Source organism: Carex rostrata, chromosome 23, assembly GCF_964058835.1.
Source record: "Carex rostrata chromosome 23, lpCarRost1.2, whole genome shotgun sequence".
In the NCBI taxonomy this organism is placed as follows: Eukaryota; Viridiplantae; Streptophyta; class Magnoliopsida; order Poales; family Cyperaceae; genus Carex; species Carex rostrata.
In genome coordinates this window covers 3,358,577-3,378,728 of record NC_135940.1, presented here as the reverse complement: position 1 = coordinate 3,378,728, position 20,152 = coordinate 3,358,577, and the positions used below count along the sequence as shown (strand labels likewise).

General features: G+C 32.5%; 1 protein-coding gene across 3 annotated transcripts; it reads right to left on the bottom strand.

Moving 5' to 3' along the window:
* Positions 1-12,148: 12,148 nt before the first annotated feature.
* LOC144574859 (phosphoinositide phospholipase C 6-like) lies at positions 12,149-19,786 on the bottom strand. Of its 3 annotated transcripts, none has more exons than XM_078324943.1 (9): positions 19,120-19,786; positions 17,176-17,372; positions 16,609-16,744; positions 15,865-16,134; positions 14,896-15,113; positions 14,448-14,565; positions 13,933-14,085; positions 13,441-13,527; positions 12,149-12,610 (listed from the first exon to the last, which is right to left on the bottom strand). In XM_078324943.1, exons 1-9 carry the CDS (start codon positions 19,477-19,479, stop codon positions 12,317-12,319), a joined length of 1,833 nt encoding a protein of 610 aa, XP_078181069.1. In that variant the 5' UTR covers positions 19,480-19,786; the 3' UTR covers positions 12,149-12,316. The 3 variants fall into 3 exon arrangements, with proteins under 3 accessions (XP_078181069.1, XP_078181068.1, XP_078181070.1); XM_078324942.1 differs by having other exon boundaries at positions 15,835-16,134; positions 19,120-19,784; XM_078324944.1 differs by having other exon boundaries at positions 14,896-15,106; positions 15,861-16,134; positions 19,120-19,784.
* Between the last annotated feature and the right edge of the window lie 366 nt (positions 19,787-20,152).

Below are 20,152 nucleotides of genomic sequence, written 5' to 3'. Positions count from 1 at the left end.
GCCACACAATGCATTACAATTAAAATTAAATAAACTGTGAAATTTAGCGATATAATTTGTTTCCTTATTTCTCCCTCTCCAATTTAGTTATATAATTATGTTTCCTTATTTCTTTCATTTCTTATTTCTCTTCTATGTTTCTATAGCTATTGTCATGATAAATCTAGAAATATTATCAATTTTATTTTTATATAGATCTATATTTAAACTTGCAAATGATTGAAACCCCTTAAATAATCGGCCAAAAATGTCACCAACAAAATTTATGTAAATATGTGAAGTTTATACTTATAGAGATAGTTTTGTATCAGTAAAATCAAATATGTGGCAGGTAGCCCCTAATTTGTAAAATAAGAAGACACGGTGATAACAAGCAGGTTATTAAGTCAAAGCATTATTTAACTGGAAAATTTATTTTTAATACCATAAACCAACAAAATTAATGTAGGTTGCACGGTCCAGGTTAATTAATTTTTACTACCTTGTAATTTTATGCTTATTTGTGTTACTGTTTTCACTAAGGTTATATCATTTTATACTTATCTGTTAGTGATTTTTAGCACTATAGTACTTTCAATCTTTGAATGTTTGTTATTTTGAATGGATTTTCTCTGAATTATGTTAAAATTACCTCCTGTTTCCTCAGATTTTGTTCAAGTGTGGTGGACCCTAAAAAGTTAAAAATAGGTTGAAAATGAGAAGTGGAGACAATTAATTTTTCATATCAACCTTATTTCGAAACGGCACAAGCTAATGTCATGACTATCATCTTTTACAAGTAATAGCACAAATAAATTAGAAATAATACCCTTCTTGTAAAATACACATATAAAACTGACAAAGGTCATTTTGCAAAATTTCAAATTGGTATATACTGTCTTCTCACTGGTAAAATTTCAAATTGGTATTTATACTTAATCAGCCTCATCCAGGTAGTATGCATCCTCACAAAGAAGAAAATCTAAAAATTTAGCAACTGATTTAAAAAAAACTCCAAAACAGTACTAAAACAAAACCAAAAATAAAAATGTATCTAGGAAAGGAATTAAGCTAAACTCTTTGTACATCAGTTATTAGACATCCTCGTGAGTGCACCACTGAAAAATTTTCATTTGTTAGATTTTCTAACTATTTTAGCAATTGCCCAAAGTCCATCAAATAAAAAAAATGGCATTGTTAACATAAGACTGATGCTGTTTTTCAAATAATACCTCTGATATTGACCCTTAAGCACAACAACACTTTGAACATAAACATTAAATTTTACAGGTGAATAGGGTATGTTATAACACAAATTTTCATTTTAAACAACAATTTCAATTTGAAAATGCACATGCTTACATGTTTTTCACATTATGTATTTTTCTCCAATGATATTAGGCAAAGACTCTTATTCTTTCTATCGGAGAAGAAACAATCAATAAAGCACAAAGACAAACAATTCTTAACGTCGGCATCTATTTACCCGAGTATGTTTTCTCGGATTGCCAGTTATATGTTGTATTTTCAAGAGGTACGTCACGACGTACAACAAAAATCATGCTGAAATGGAAGGAGGAAATTGATGCCCCCACCATATTAATTTAACATTTTTAATTTTATTATATTTTTCCAATTGGAGCAATTATAATCTACTTTTAATATTATTTTGTTCATTTTCAAAAATATTAGACTACATCGAAGATGATCACACTGGCAATGATAGTATAAGATTTTTTTTAATGTTATATTTGATCCATTTTTTTCATTTGTTGTTGTTTCTTTTACTGTTATTATTTATAATTTATCTCTCTATTTTTTTTTCATTTGTGTTTTTTATTTTCATTTATATTTTTTACTTAATTATGGATAAAATGTCAATAAAAAAAGTTTCTTCATATTCTATTCAATCTTATAATGTTCCCGTTGCTACGCACAGACACTAGTAGCGTGTCCGTGCGTTGCAACAAAAATATTATAAAATTAAATAGAATATGAAAGTCTAATCCCCAGATTTCATTAATCGTGACACAAATAGTGTCGAGAGAATTTCTAATCTTAAAAAAGCCTAAAAAACAAAATATTAGTTTTATATTCTTCATTCAAAAACATGCTTAATTGCAACTAGATACGGATGGAGATCCTGTGCACACTAGACATATTAAATTTTGAATAATAAGTATATATATATATATATAACATATACATACATGCATGCACATAAAAAAGTAGCTCATAGATATGCAGAGATATGGTTTTGTCTCTATCCTTTAATTAAGGGGCCCTCCTTTCATGAAATTAATATGTGGTGAGCATGAGCAACCAATTGGTGTGGCGGGTTACCGACGTTTAACAGATCTTAGTATAGCTTGCAAAATGCCAAGAAATTAATATATCAATTTTAGTTAGAGTAAGGCTACGGTGCTACGGCTTAATATTTGAGTTTTCAAAATCCTAACGGTCGATCCGAACCATTCATCTTGTTCTCCATATTACTATGTGTTTGGAGACCAAATTTTATATTTTTTGGAAATTTTTTATTATTTTTTTAGATAGGTAGAAAATCAAATATCTGAATGGTGCTGAATTTTTTAGATCAATTGATTTTCTACCTATCTAAAAAAATAGTAAATTTTTTTCAAAAAATGTAAAATTTGGTCTCCAAACACATATTAATATGGAGAATAAGATGAACGGTTCGGATCAACTGTTAAGATTTTGAAAACTCAAATATTGAGCCGTAGCACTGTAGCCCTCTATGCAACCCATAGCACCGTAGCCTTACTCTTTTAATTAATTGCATATATGTAGAGCAAACTTTACTAAATTAGCCTCACATCAAACTTTGCAAGTAGTAATTTTAGAGATGTAATGTTAATAATTGAAACATTATTTATCATGTCAGCAAAATTGATATTCGAGAGAAAAACATTCTAAAATAAATGTGAAGAAAATTACTAAATTAATGACGTGACAAATAAATTCAACCTTTTATAATTACAGGCATGGAGATGGTCTTATATGCTATATCACATTATCTAAATTAAAATAAAATCTTATAGAAAGGATAGTTAATCATACATTTGTATATGTTGTCTGTGACTCTGTCTTATTTCCCATGATCTTTTATTTATTGATTGAATTTTGAATTTATGTAATTTAACATATTGCAAAATTAAGATCGCGTACTGCTCACAATCTCTGAGATGAAAAGGTGATGATTGCTTTTATTCTTTGCCATGCATAATTGGTGCTCCAATAAGTGATGCTGTCTGTGAGCCGACATTTTTAAAAATAACTAATTAGCAAAATATTTTAATAATAATAACTAGGTTTTAGATAGAATTTTAAAAGTACTCAACTGTGGATTTTTTTCACGGTTCCAACTTTTTCTTTTTGCAAAACATAAATTAAAAAAAAAAAAAAAATTTTGTATTGAAATATTAGAAATGTTGAATATATTTCTTTGAAAATAGATGGAATACAATATAATTTGATTTATTAAAAAGACTGTAACAAATAACCCGGATCAATATTTTTCATGCTGGATTTTTCGCGACTGTAAGAAAAATTAATATATTTCTTTATGTGTTATTGTAAAAAAAAATAAAAATGCTTGGATTTTGAGTTATTGATCCTGATTGAAAAGTCACTTCTAGGTAATACATAAAATATTGTCATCCTTTTAGTACATTTAATTTCTAAAAAGTTGTATATAGTTTGAAAATTCTTTTTGAATAACAATCATTAAATAACTTAAAGTTTTTTTTTTCAAAAATAGATACAACTTTTGAGTATAAAAATGATATATGTGTATTTCGAGTTGAGGGAAATGATATAACAAGACTGCTGGTGTTCTTCATATTTTATATGTGAATGATGACCCCTTGATGAATTAATAAAATATGCATGCAATTGTGATTAAGGAGTTAATCATAAATTACTAAAATTACTTAAAATCGAGAAAAAAAGTTTTCAAAAATAACACACACCTATCATATTTTTGTTTTCATAATATCACATGACACAAGAATTGACACAAGACAGATATTACTCGAAGGGTCATGATACTATAATAGATCTATTATTTGGGTAATATAACACATTGCTTATAATTTACAAAATTAAAAAAATGTTTTATATTTATTGTCAACACGACATGAATCCCAACGAGTCACATCAAAACAAGAATACACTAGAAAAAAAAATTTAGACATATCATATGGTGATGTGTTTATGATGTTAATTAAATTAATAACAAGAGTTATAGTATATTTAATTATTATATGATGTCAGAATAAATGACAAATAATCTAAAGAAAATTTATTTGATATGTTGCATAGGTCATATAAATTCGAGTTGGGCTATGTTTATGAAGTAAGGGTATTTCACGCTTATATCTTTATTTTTATGGTTCAAACAGTCGATACGAACTATTTAACGTGGTCTTCATATTATAATATCCTTGCAGATTTATTTTATATATATTTTTTTAAATTTCTTACTATTTTTTCGATATGTAGGAAATTTATAAATTTGAAAGTTTCTAGACCATTGAAAAATATGAATTTTCTACCTATTGAAAAATAGTAAAATAAATTCTAAAAAAATATAAAATTTGGTCTCCAAATACATTTTTACATGGAGATCACATTGAGCGGATCGAATCAACTTTTTATAATTTGAGATAGGAGATACGAGTGTGAAATAAAAAGAATCTTTAATCCATAAAGATTTGTAGTCCAACTCTACAAATTTATTTCTTGATAAAAATATGGCATATTAGCTAGTATAACATCAGTGTCATTTCAACCTATATAACACCAACTCTAAAACCTATCAAATTGACTTCAAACGGTGAATCCAAACCGTTCAAACTGATCAACTTCATTAGTTGTGCGTTTACATGCAAAATTTATACTTTTTCGAATTTATTTAGTATTAAGTCAAGTGGTCAAATGTGTGAGTTTTTAAGTTAATTTTAATACATTAATTTTTCAATATTTTTACCGCTTGATTTGGTACTAAAATAACTCGAAAATATAAAAAAATTTGTATGTAAACGCATCACTCATAATGTAAATCGGTTTGAATGGTTTAGATTAGTCGTTCGGAGTCGATTTGATAGGTTTTAGAGTTGGTGTTACATAGGCTGAAATGACACTGATGTTATACTAGCCAAACTCTATAATAATATGGTATTTGATGAGCATAAATTATGTATACTTTTGCCTAGGGTTTTATATCAATAACTTGACCAATTTTCATGCATTTAGTTTAATTTAGTTTAGAATTATACCAAGAATCAAGTTACTGCCAAAGTCTATTTAAATTTCAGGAAATGGAGCAAATTATAGATCTTCTCGCAAGCTTTCCGAAAAGTGGTAGAACACTGAAAACGGAGTTACAGATAATGAGTTTTGCCCATTTGAAGTCTGGTTCACAGAAGAGGCAGTACACGGACCGTGCAGACTCCACACGGACCGTACAGAAAGCCGACAGAGCGAATATGAAAATTCCAGATTTTGATATCTTTTCGTATTTTGATCATATCTTGGTCATACGAACTCCGTTTTAGGCAAATAAAGACTTGCTGGAAAGAGGACAACGAGATCTACAATTCTAGGAAGGTTATAAACCCGAATTTATAATGTGCAAGTCGCATGAAACTTTTTAGAAAAACATCAGCTGAAATTTATTGCCATATCTCACGAGATCTTGATTGATTCACCCTCCATCCTTGGTTGCTTGCTCCCTAAGTCACAAAATAGCTATAAATGAGAGAGAGGTAGTAGGAGGAGAGGTATCTTACCTTTTGGGGGATATCCCCTTTGGGGAGGCCATCTCTGACTCTGAGAGACCACCATTCTTCTCCACTTTGTTTCGAGAGCTTGGAAAGAGGAGTCTTGGCTTGGAGCTTGTCTTCTTGGAGTTTTATCATTTCTTTCTTCTTTTTATTTATTTTGTTTTCTCTTTAATTATGTTAGTTTAAACTCTTTAGTTTCTAGGGTTACGATGTAATCGAATGTTTTGTTTGCATGTCAGTTATTGGATTTTTGTGTTGAAATTTGTGTTTGCTTGATTGTGTAGTATTTTAATTGCTTAGTGAAAGTTGTTTGATTTTTATTGGTTTGCCACTAAATGAATGATCACATCTAAAGCGCATTTCAACTCTTACTATCTCTCAACCAAACTAAGTACATAAGGTAGGATTAGTGATCCGAAAGGTGAACATTTCTTCTTATCGACGAATAAGATGTTACCTTTAGTATACCAAACAAGTAACTAGGAAACGAAACCAATATACGAAAGTTGAGGTTTAGAATTCTAAGAGGGTAGATATTGCAACTCCATACCAAGTTAATAAACCAAAATACGACGGTTGCGATTTAGAAATATTAGGTCTGGTTAGTAGATACCTACACAGGGGAACAACACAAAGAAACGGTATATGGTGCATTAACTCGAAGTCAACATGGTCTGGACAGGAAGCTGTACGGCCTGTGTAACTTGACACTACCCGTGTAGGAAGCTACACAACCCGTATTAAGGACTGAGAGGCAGAACTAAGATGAGTCTGAAACCATAGAAACCCTTTTTTTATTCTTTCTAAAACCAAAACCAAAAATCTTTATTGTTTTAAGTACAATTAAATTACCATTTCTCACTTCTAGATTTTAGTTAACCTAAGTAAAGTCCAGTAAAGTTCGAACCGTCCCTTGGATCGATACTTGATAATACTACGCAGCAGGATTGTATACTTGCAATCTGAGTCGAAAGTGTAATAAAGGTTAAAAAGTACAGTTTACTATACTGAAACTTTGTGCATATGCATTTGTGTGAACAGTATTACTTATATGGTTATTGGGCTTAACGTTTAATTAATTATTTAAATCATAGAGGGCCCAAATGACAAAGTGGTAATTAAGTGGGGATCATTGGAGATGCCAACCACACCTAAGAAATATTTCCTAGGTGATCCTATGAGGTGGCAATTAAGGATGAATACAAGTGTTGTTAATAGATTAATTAGCCTATACTTATCCTTTCGTAATTTGAATTTTGTAAATAATTTTAAGCCAATTAAAGGCATCACCTGTTTTCCCCAAATTGAACCAACTCGATTTGAGTCAATTTGAATCTACTTTCCCTCATGTGTTGAGATCAATTTACAAATACAATAAACATTGTTTGTTGCTGTGTGGAAGTCTAAGATTGAAATTTAAATCAATTCAGCACGTTTTAGAAAAAGGAAAAAAATGATTTCTGGTCAATTCCTTGATGGATATCACAGATAACATCTAGTTTTGTGTTATCAAGTAGAGGTCAATCATAAGATGGTAATTCATATCACTCCAGGTATATGAGGTGCAAGCTATAAATCTGAACCATTCTTTTCATGTGGTACAAATCTCGAAGCAGACTCCCTACAGTCCCAAGTCCCAACCGGTTCCGGATTGAGTTTGGCCCAACTGGAATTAATCTAGGCCGTTCATTCCTTTAAATTGCACCTCAGGTGCTTGAGCGGATACGCACTCATAAGATGGCGGAGGTGCAGAGCTTGACCTAAGACAATGGATGAGCTTCAACCTTACACCTCAAGAACCCTATTACCTGATTTAGAAATCAAATCTTGAGATATTAAATTTAAACAAGTTAAATTGCTAAATAAGTTCCTAATTAATCAAATAGTACAAGGATTTAAAATTTTTGTTTTTACACTGTTGGTAGTGCTTGTTAACTTTCATGTCATATGTGGATCTTTCTGTTTTGAAATCTTTTATGTTCAACTTGCACAGTAATTTCCTAATACCACTTTATGCCATTTGCCTTTTTGGGTCTAAATTTTCAAAGAACTTTTAGAATCAAAGGTCAAAACCATATAACGCATTTCTGGATGGGTTTGAAAACTAGAAAAAGGTGCAATTATTAACTTTACCTCCTGAGGGAGGCACAACTCACAAGTGGTCAACCATATCACAACAAATACATATTCCCCATAGCATTAATTCTACTTTTAATTATATGTTCCCCAAATTAATTTCTTTTTTTTTACTCAGTCCCCACCTTTTTATTTTGTCATCATCAGGTTCATGGTATTTCATTTTGGAATGAAATTTAATTCTGTATATTTTTTATAATAATAATAATAATAATAATATCATCGGTTCATCCATGATAATAATAATTTTAAATATAATAACAAATAATTAGATAATATATATAATATCAACTGGGGGAGTTTAATCATTCACACGTGAATCTGGAAGCTCAAATGCACACCACACAAGCGCACAGAAAAAAAAGCACATGCGTGCACATTAAAATGAAAATAATTTTGTGATATTCGGTGAGATTAGAAGGAATATACTTTGAGCTCCATTTGAGGAAAATGAAATAATAATTGATTCTTTTGGCCTTTTATAAAGTGCTGACTCGGAAAACGATCTGAGTACACCAAAAAACACTACATAGGTTCCAGATTTCCAATAATTTTTAGTTTTTTTTTAGTTATTTTCCAAATAATGCAATCCCTCTCTCACTTCATCAATCCGTTAATTTAGTTTCTTTAATAATATATATTTTTAAAATGATTTTTTTTTTCTTGTTTGAAATTAGATTTTTTAAAATCATCTTACTTGAGATAACTTTCATATTTAAATTATACTTTTCATAAGCTAGACCTCTTCATGCTCTCTAGTAAGAATTGATGCTTGCATCTCAAAATTATTAATTATTTAATGCCATGCTAAAGTACATTTATTTATTTTACTGATTTTTTTTTCGTCGAAAAAAGTAAAAAAAAAAAAAACACTGAGACAAACTAAATTTTTTCATTCAAATAAAAGATGCATCAATAAACATTTAATAATTTGGGGTTTTTTTTTCAACCTAACCATTTTTTTTAAGTAGAGAAAAAATGTACATATATAGTAGAGTTGGAAACTTAGAGCGATAACCATAGTCCATAAATAATAAATATGACTAATAATTAATAAGAGAAAAAATATATATTTTTTTAAGTAAAGAATTGAAGTTAAACTACCAAACTGTTTAATATTCAAAATAATTTTTTTCATTTGAATTTCGGCTCAGGATGTAGAACTTTCACATGAGGATATTTTTTTATTTTTGAAAAGAGATTTAATAAATAGAATAGATTTTTATATGTGTAATATAACTTGGCATTAATGAAATGAGATGCACACACTCTGTGTACATTTGGGGGACCAACTCCACTCACCATTGGGCCCACCTTGCCTTGCACTCTCCGTGTAGAGAGAGAGAGAGAGAGATAGAGAGAGAAAGAGAGGACAAAAACAAATCATGCGCTTTTAAGTGGATGCTAGAGAGCTTTCAATGGGGTAATCTGTTTGGCATTTGAACTGATTTCCACCAAAGGAAACACATCAACTGTACCCTTTCATGCATTATTGGTGTGTGTCTGACTCTAAACTCCAAATAGTATACTTTTAGGTATATATAAATAAAGAGAAATATGTTAATTTTGCTCTTCAGTTGTCAATAATAAAAGATGAATAAAGGTGAATGGAGAAAATTGTGTACAATCACTTTGTTTAATTATTAAAAAAAGTTCTTTTAATTTGAGGTAACAAATTTAACTATCCTCACATTTTTCTTCCATTTCCTTTCCTTGACAATGGATTAATTACAATATTGACAATCATTAAAAACATTAAAAACATGATATGTAATATACGCATATCACAACATATGAATCATTCAATTATTCTCATTCTTTATTTTTAATATCCAAAAATATATCTTTTTTAATTCTGACATCAAACGTGTGAATTATCTTTATTACTAGATCAAATGTTAGTTTCTCGATTTCATCTTTTATTTAATATTAAAATTTGAGTATGGAGCAACACCAACGATCACACATGAAGATGAAGCAGAGGATAAAAAAGGCAACGTGTGAGTAGTGTTCTCTCGATTCTCATCCTTTATTTAATTTTAAAAAATGAGTATGGAGCAACACAAATGATCACACTTGGAAATGCAACAGAAGATCAAAAAAGGCAATGAGTGAGTGGTGTTTTGTCAAGCTTTCTCCCAGGGTCAAGGTGTCTACATTAACTCAATTAGGCACCAATCAAACAACCCCTGCATGTTTGGGTTTGCCCCATTTGGGTCTGGTCCGGTACCAGTCACCTCAGAGACCGGTATCTGGGCCACACCTACAGAAGCATCTATGATAATTTTTTCCTTTTTGGGTTTTCTCAGAAAAAAAAAAAGAAAAAAAAAGTTAATGCAGAATTTTTTATTTTTAGAAATTTAATAAAAAGTTTATCAGGAACAAGAAAGAGTTTTATTTTTGCTTGATTCCATAGAAAGAACCAATTCATTCGTATTTCTAAAGAAATCGAATTATTGATTCAGTTTTAATAATGTATGCAAGGAAAATGTGTGAGTCTGTGGGGCCTACGGACAATTCTAAAAAAAGTCACCACTACTTAGAGCAGTTAGTAAGACACCCCACTCTCCCAAGGGAGATGTGGGTTCGATCCCTGCCAAAGACAGAAAAATGTGTGAGTGTGTGGGGCCTACAGGCAATTCTCCAAAAAAAAGTAATAATAATGTATGCAAAGATATTTTTTTTAGATAATTTTTTTAACAATGCTATTTTGACTTCATGCAATAGACGAGTTATGTATATTTTTTTTTATTTTGACTCTATTGTCTGTGTGCAACATGAAGTCAAAACAACGTTGTTAACTAAATTTCAAAAGAATCAAATTATAATTTATCATTTAATCATAGAAAAACCAAAATAATTATCAAAAGAACCAAATTAATTCATTTCATTCTATGGAAAAAAAAAATCAAAATAAGCTTTCTATTCCCGATAATATTTCTAATAAGTTTCTAAAAATTTAAAATTCTGTACAAAGGGTGAATGTAGTTACACATTGCTAATTAAGTAATTAGTTAACTAATGCTTTATATATTTACTGGTTGCTCACTGAAATAAGATCCAAAATTAGTTTATTTTATTCATCCTACTTCCTACATAGTAATTTGATAAGAGTTCAAGCTATAGATAATATCTTGTGAAATCTTGTGAGATCTAGCGTCGAGTGAGCTAATAGTTAAAAAAATAAAAATTATTTTGAGATACGCGTAATTTATTAACTTTACTCAAAACAAGAAGAGAAAAATTGATCCAATAACACAAACTTTCTACTTATATTGCAGTTGTTACTCAAAACAAGAAGTTAAAATGCACCATTGTGCTTCAACCATACCTCACGTCTCTATCTCCGTTTACAAAGTTCAAATAGTCGATCCGAACCGTTCATCTTGTTCTACATATTAAAATGTACTTAGAGACCAAATTTTATATTTTTTGGAATTTTTTTACTATTTTTTTTAGATAGGTAAAAAATCACTGCATCTGAACCATCCAAAAACAGTGATTTTGTACCTATCTAAAAAAATAGTAAAAAAATTCCAAAAAATATAAAATTTGGTCTCTAAACACATTTTAATATGTAGAACAAGATGAATGGTTCGGATCGACTGTTTGAACTGTGCAAACGGAGATAGAGATGTGGGGCATGGTTGGGGCACAAAACCAATGGTGCGTTTTAACCCTTCTCAACTTTATTACAATAAATTACCAATTAAAAAGGGAAAAATGGTAAAAAGCTCTTACCAGTGGATTAATGTGTTTTGTTACTTAAAAGAATGAAGTGTGACGACAGTTCTTTCCCCCCTTTTTTCAGGAATCATGACTTTTTCCTTGTTTTTTCTTTCTATTTTTCTGTAGAAGTTCAATTTAAAATCACTTAACAATTTAAAATTTTGAAACTGATTAACAAAGCAATGTTGTTCTTTTGTATACAGTTGAGACAAAATGCGTCAATTTACAAAAGGGTATTCGGTAAACTTACAGCTTTTTATTATTGTGATTTTATGTCTTTCAATTTCATACACTCATGTATCTCTGCTAAGGCAGCGAATATTCAATTTTTCTTTTCAAAATTGAATTTATCGAGAAGTCCACTTTCAATCATTTGAGTTAGCTTGCTATGAGATTGTATGATTTCAATTTTAATTTAACACAAAAGAGAGACTTCCAGTAAGTGTTTGTAATTTGTATATACACACAAGAACTCCAACTAAAGAACAAGAACAAACTCAAAAATAAAAACAAAAAAATACACCAAATGATGTTTACAACACAAGCAATAGAACCAAAGGAGACCCTTCTGAGTGATTGAGACCACACCTTATGCCAATGTAATTAATATTGATTGCTGCTTCAACAATCAATAATATCACCTCTTTTGAAAAACTTGCCAGAACTCACACAAATTTAAAGCGCATGAGAAGCCTTACAGACTTATATACAGAGCCCTTTTTGTCGTACAATGGAACGGCACGGATGCCGGGCCGGAGTTCTGAGATGGGCAAACAACTCTGACCACCAAAATCATGTTTTTCTGACATGTCGTATTCTTTGACCTCGATTCTAAGCAGTGCTAACTCGGGTACGGTTAGCGGATATGAGAATTCCTCGTCCCATACTGGGATCCAGTCGTCTTCTATCACTTTCGTTTTCTTCATCAGTGTGTCATCTGGTACACCTTCAATGCCTACCTGTTGTTCATTTGTTAAGTACAAAATTTTTAACTACTTTTGATTAATTTTTTTTTCTTAATTTTCAGGTACAAGTATAACAAAGGTTTGGAGTATCTTAGATAACAGAGCAAAGCTGTGCTTTGATGCAATGGGTACAGTTACAGGTATACTGAGAGTTCATTTCTTTTTTTCATGGTGAGAGTTTATGTTAAAAATGTCCTGCGGGCCAAGTTATTTTAGGCTGAAATTAATAGTTTAATTTCTAAATTTAAAAATGGATTAAACAATATTGAGCCGCATAGATTCTGGGCCATAGTTTCTACACCATCTCTGATTATGAATAGGTGCAAACTAGATCAATAGGATTATAAATATGCTGTAGCAGTTCGGATTTCAATTAATCCATCTGAATACACACATATTACACAGACAAAGAGAAAGTGAGAAAAGATGGGGCTAGCACACCAGCTGATGGTTGTTTTCAACTTGTTCATGTAGATACCAGTGGGAGACGCTGCTGCTAATGTTGCGTGCATTCGACACAATAGTGTGCAGAAGGAAAAGTATGGCTAGAGTTACAAAGAACTTCTGCTGCTCTTCTATTAGTAATCTCTATTTTGGATTTAATTTACACATGGATTTCTGATTCGGATAGAAACTAAATTGAATTGTAAACCTATATTCCTATCCAAATTTGTTACAGTTTCTTCTAACAACCACAATTAATTGCACACAAATTGTGAAATAATTTTAGGTTGATCTCCAATAGTTGGTTACACCACTATTGTTACTTCTTTATGGAACAGAGAGGCTCAAAATAGACATTAAACTGAATTAAATGTTGATACCTTGACGTAGAAGTCAGGAGGGGAGTAGGCATCAAAATGTGTTTTACTAAAATCCATTCGCCAACCATCACCCATGTAAATCTTCACCTGTTTCCAATTATACTGAGAAAATCATTATCACCATTTAAAAAAAAAATGATAGTGGTAAATTCACATTGTTTTGTCCATTTGTGACATATTTTTAAATCTTAGTATCCATGTATAAACTTTTTAAATTGAAGCCTGCAAAAATTGGAATTCGCATCGCATCCCCTGAGATATCTCAAACTTTCAGTTGATATGTGGAAAATCAGGCCCGTTCAAATTCTTTCTGCTCGCATCTCAATGCACATAGGCACCAGAAAAAAATTTGATCTGGTTTTAACTAAATTGAAAATTTGAGATATCTCAGAGGATACGGACCCAATATATTGAACGTGTTCTTCTCTTAAATGTTATGATTTCATACACTTTCAGAATATAATTGTTTTAGATTTTAGAAAGATTACAAACCTTCAGAGTTTGTTTCAGTGGTAATGAAACAGAAGGGTCAAAAACTTCGCCATTTGGACCCATATTCATCAAGAAATCAGGCTTTCTAACGTAACCACAACCACCATTGGCTCTGAAAAATCCTTGCATCAACCTAAGTTGTTTACAATGTCCCTGTGTAAATAAACAAAATCCAAAAATCAATATTTAAGCTTCAGAGGATTAATAAAATGGGATTGCACTACCTTTTATTTTAGTAGAGTATAAATGCCATTCAATTTTCAAGCAATACCGAACTTTACGCAGTTTGACTATTTTAGTAAAGAGGAAGTATTATTGTTGTTACTGAACTGATCATATGGCTTCAGGGCGAATGAACATATAATCAAAGAAAAGACCAAAAAGGTACCTAAAAGTATTAACCTTACAGAGATAATTAACTATGAACAAAATAAGATCACATCACAATATTGCAATATATTCTAGCTTTCTTCTTTGAAGAAATTTGTGTGTGTGTGTGTGAGAGAGAGAGAGACCTGCGTGTTGAAAGCAACCATCTGCGCACCGTGAGTCCACGCAAGCATCGGCTTGTAGTTCGTAGATCTGACACGGGTACCCTTCGGGTACACCCTCAAGAGGTTCCTCTGTGTAAACCTGCATTGTTCAAAAATTCATCAACTCAAATCTCCACCAACTTATATTTTATAACCACCCATTTTTGTCCATTTTACTATTTCTTTTTATTAAAGGGTCCCAGTGCACCCCAACATCTTTTAGATGCTATTCTCAATAATTGGACTTGCGTCTCTCCAAAGAGAGATGAGGGCTTGTGCCAATGCACTAAGTCCATGGTTCTTACTCATTTTACTATATTTTCTTTGTTTTATTTCATATTGATGTTGTTATCACTCGTTTTAGAAATCCAAACCACTTGGTTGTAATTTACTTTTGGTTGACCACCAAACTAGAATCAATAACAAGTACCTGATGACGTCTGCACTATGGGAGGTACACGCCTTAGCGAGTTTCTGTTCGCTGAGGCTGAGGCGCCTGACACTAGTGGGGTCGACCTGCAGAGCATCCTTCGTTGATGAGGCGCCTTTGGGTTTGCCTGCCTGGATCGCTATTAGCTTTCGGTACTGATATGCTGTGTCCTTTCCAAATTTCGGGTCTTCTTCTTCCTCCTCCGATTCATCTTCATCCTATATCAATTTGGGTGTTACTGTTAGAGATGACAAGAAGTTGCACAAATGAAGAAAGGGAGAAAAAAATCTCCAGTTGAGCACAGAAGTAAATAATTGGTATTTTTTAAGTAAAGCAAAAAAAATTAGTTTATTTTTGTAGCACAAGGTTCAAATGTCTCGTGTCTTTGTATGCCTCACATTCTTACCTCCCTTTTCAAAGTTTAAACATTCGATTTGAACTGCTCAACATGATATCCGTATTAAAATATGATTGGAGACTAACCATAAAATAAAATAAAATGTGCTTGGAGACCAACTTTTTTATTTTTTTTTTGGAATTTTTTAGATAGGTACAAAATCACTAAACCAAAAACAGTGATTTTGTACATATTTAAAAATATATTAGAAAAATTGAAAATATATTAGAAAAATTGAAAATATATATAAAATTTGGTTACCAAGCACAAAAATATGGAGATCATATTTGAGCAGTTCGGATTGATTGTTTGGACTTTGAAAACGGAAATAAGGATGTTGAGGCAAGAGTGAGATATGATAGACACGGGGCATTAGAACCCTACTCATTCTGTAAGAGTTATCAAATTTAACTTTTCAAGTAATACACATCTATTTTGATGCGTTTTTCTTAACACCCTTCAATTAATAAAGCATACTTCTAATGGCTAGTTGATCCTTTTATAAAAAAGACACACTGTATCAGTTATGTACAAGCATGTACCAGTACAAGCCCATAAAGAACTTTACGTGCCTTGTCATTAAATGACTCAGACTTCAAATCCGACAAGTCCTTTCCGCCAGTATCATCCGCCTCTTCACCTGAGATTCTTTGACTCGTTGCATTGCCATTGGAACTTCTTTGAGATCCAGTCGTTTTGGTTTGATCCTTTGATTCGAGGTACTCTTTGGGGGGTTTTGTGGAGATGATTATCCGGTGTTTTAGATCTTCAGGAGAGGGGAATACCGTCAGAGGCTCATCACCGGGGATATATAAAATATCTCCAAAGGTTTCCTTGATCATCTATATTGAACAAGAATGCATATGTAAATATCTAAGAGTGAGGTTACAGTACTATGCATAGCGCGGATTGGTGTGTACTATGGATAAATATCTTTGTTTCAAAGTTCTAAATAGTCGATCTGAACCATTCAATGGGATCTTCATATAAAATCCGGAGGCCAAATTTTACATTTTTTATAATTTTTTTACTATTTTTTAGATAGGTAGAAAATCACTACTTTTGAATGGTCCAGACTCTTTAGATCAAGTGATTTTTTACATGGATTGAAAAAGATTATCTTTTTCAATCCAAGTACATTTTCATATGGAGATTATGTTGAGCGGTTCGTCTCGTCTGTTTGATTGTTAAAAACAAAGATATTGATCCATAGCACAGACCGATCTGCGCTTTACAAAGTAACATAGTCTCACTCTTTGTAAATATCTAACAAGGCAAGGAGTAAAAAGAAGAAAATAATTGAAGTAATTAATTACCTCAGCTACTTTGGCTTGGAGATCAGGTGTGAGGTGATCTTCAAGAGTAATCACAACAGGATAAGGTGAGGCACAGAAGGCATACTCTTTAATAGACCGTAAGCATTTAATTATTTCTACTGGAGAAGTCAGTGTCCTTAAAAGGAAAAAAGTAAAAATAAGGGAACTATATTATTATGAAATTGAAGCTTCAATGAAGAATAACATGTCAAAACAAACAAGGGAACTATAGTTTTTCAGAACTTAGTTCTATATAGTAACATGCTTACAGTTGCAACTAAACGTGTGGTCAGTAGATTTTGTATTGGACCACTATTTTTGTTTGTCTTTACTTGTATTATTGTTTTGTTTGTCTTTACTTATATTATTGTTTTGTTTGTCTACTAGCAAAAATTCTTTTTTCCTGTCAATTTGTTAATTCTTTCCTTTTCTTTCGGTTTCTTTCATGTTAGTCACATTTGACAGAAACAAATGCATTTGTCTGGACAAACGAGCACCTTTTTTTTGTTTCTTTTACAGAAATAAAATAGAGAACAAAAAACTGCTCCTAAAAGGGCAAATCAATACCTTCCATGAAGAATATCAACATTATCTTTGGTAGAATTAGGCCACATATCGAGTTCGATAACCCGAACACCTCTCTGTAGTGCTTTAATGATTGGGATATCACTACAATCACTACTTAATTGGTTCCCCGTTAAATATGAATTATGCCCCGTAAATATGTAATAGTGCGATATAGGAAGTGTCATATCTTGGTGTACCTGAATAGAAAAGGCAAGATATCATCATTGACACATATTCAGATTCAGTTCTGGTATGTGGTAGGTACCAGTATACCGTTCCCATGTCAGTCTGTAATCTGTTAACCCTTAAAGGGGACAACCGAAAAAAGTTTCTCATCCAAATTATCAAGTATAAAAAACCAATACAAGACCAGATAAGTGAATTCATATAACCTATGGTACCTTACTCTTTGAGTTTGAATCTAATCTGTTCGTATATATTGGCACAAATCTTAAAATATCCCCTGCATTATCAGATTGCCACAGATTCTGATCGGGCGATCCAGATTTAAATTAAATCGGTGAGATAATGCAGAGGATCCAGACTCCCAGATAAGTTGGTACCAGTATTATAACAGTTAAGCTCCTACTGGACCTCTTTTTTTTTTAAAAAGATTTAATATGGCCAGCTTTGGTGACATCAGATACCAGCAACTCGTCTACAAGTCAAAATGGAAATCCAAATTGTTGTATAAGAATTATATCCCCACACTTTTGAGTGAAGTATTTTGTTATCAACACAATTTATAATCCTACCAAAATTTCAATGTGAAGAATTCGATGTATTGTTTTTCTTACCCATTTAAAACTTCAACGTAAGAAAGTGTCAATCATATAAATTTTTAAGAACGTATTTACAAATACTATTTGTTAGATTTGTAATTTGGAACTCAATTCCTCCTCTTTTTCTAACTAATTTTCAATGTGAACAGAATGTCTGATTTAAGTGCCTAACAGAGCTTATATGTTGCAAAAGCATGCATTTGGGAGGTCAAAATCCAAGAAAAGATTGCAATCATATTAGTTCTTAACCAATCTAATCTTCCAAATTAAAATTAACGTTGATAGCAATACCAGTAGGTACAGTACCCTTTACATAAATTTGGTACCAGTAGGGTAACAGTCAAAGCACTAAGTTTGCAATAATCTCTTAGTGCTACCATAGACTGACAAAGGCAGTAATACATTCTACCAATGGACCGTAATGTCTATATGTGCCATAATTAGTCACAACGTGACTTGGATCAGGTGTCATGTCATGACAAAATCCTAATTTTACATGCCGTGATGTGATCAAATTGGGATGGATGGTCATGGCACGTTAGTCATGCCGTGACCACACGTGTCGTGTTCAAATATACCTGATCGCGTTTGTCACATTTGGTCATGTTTTATTATTTTTTCGTAATTTAAGTTAGTATATTTAAAAGTTCACCATTAGATCAAGATCTAATGGTCCTGATTAGTGATCACGCATGATCACGTACTGTGCTAATTTTCCGAAGAATGATCACAGCACGGAACATGCAAGTCACGGTACGTATCGGCAGATGTCCCATGCCATGCTGTGACAGAACCATGCCGCATCGGCCACAACATGACTTTTTACATTTATACGAGACCAAATCGTCTGCTCCCCGGGGGGCAAGAAATTCCTGCCCCCAGAGTCACTGCGGGTGGGCCCTCATTTAAAAACAATAACAGTAGTTAAATCCTTTAACAGTAACCGGTCCCACCCCGCAGTAACTCTGGGGGCAGGAAATCCGGTTCCCATTTATACCTACCAATGGTTAGTGACTAACTGAACATTGACTTACAATTAATGTCTCCTCACGAATTAATTTATCCTCAAAACCCATTAATGTGTTCAAGATTTCTATCACCGAGTAGTAAAAAAAAAAAAAAAAAATGAAAAAAAAAGAAGGATATGAAATGAAAAACTAACCTCACGTTTTATAGGTGGGTTAATGTCAGGAGAGAAAAGGAAATGATAGAACTCTTCAATGGTCAGGAAATTTGAACCAGACGGTTTGACGATCTTCTCCAGGTAATGCTTCGGGCCTGTCACATGGCCACCTCGCAATTTCTCCATCAGTCTTGCCACCTCAGCAGTGCTGATTCTCTTCTCCCCTTGCGACTCCACAAGAAATCTCCTCAGTCCATCGGCACTGATTGTGGGCTCCCCGCCACCTCCCACCCCGTCAGCATAAGTCTCAAAAGCCCTGCGCACATCATCTGGAGGTTGTATCTCGCCGATCTTGAACTTACGCGTGAAGCAAAAACAATTGTATGTTGAGATCGCCATTGACGGGAAGAGCTGTCAATGGCGATTGATCGGTCAATGCAAGTACGAGTAGTCCGTTGATTTGATGAATAGTTGGGTTGACTTTTAAGGTAAAGATGTGGGCTTTGGGGACCTCCTCTCTCTACCTTTAATCGAGGTGCCTCAATGGAAATGAAAAGGATTTAGTGTCAACTGTCAAGAGTAGAGAAGTGCAGAAATCTCGTCAATGGAGATTGATTTTTAGTATAATTAGTAGTAGTAGGTAAATAAGAGGCGATTACAATGGAGGTTTAGGTAATCGGCAAGTCTTAAAATAGTAATATATTGCAAAGTAAAGGAAATGCTGCATCTACTCTTATGATCTTATCTAAAAATAAAGTAGATATAAAAAATAGAAAAGAATAGATGCGGAAAAATGATATCAGCGTAGAGAGCGTGGTATGGCATAATGGCAAGGTGACGACCATGTCATTGTGAGGACTGAGGAGGAAGACGGCTCACGGCTACCGTTGACCGGGATGTACGTAGGAGCGGTCTTTTGACAAGTGGTAGAACGAAATTGTCACTTGAATGTGGGATCCATAAGTCTCAATAACTGTTTCAATCTGTAAACCAGTCTCAATAACTGTTTCAATCCGGGTCAATGTAGGGCACGGTGTTACTTTAAGATTCGTGCTAGTATGAGATGGACGGA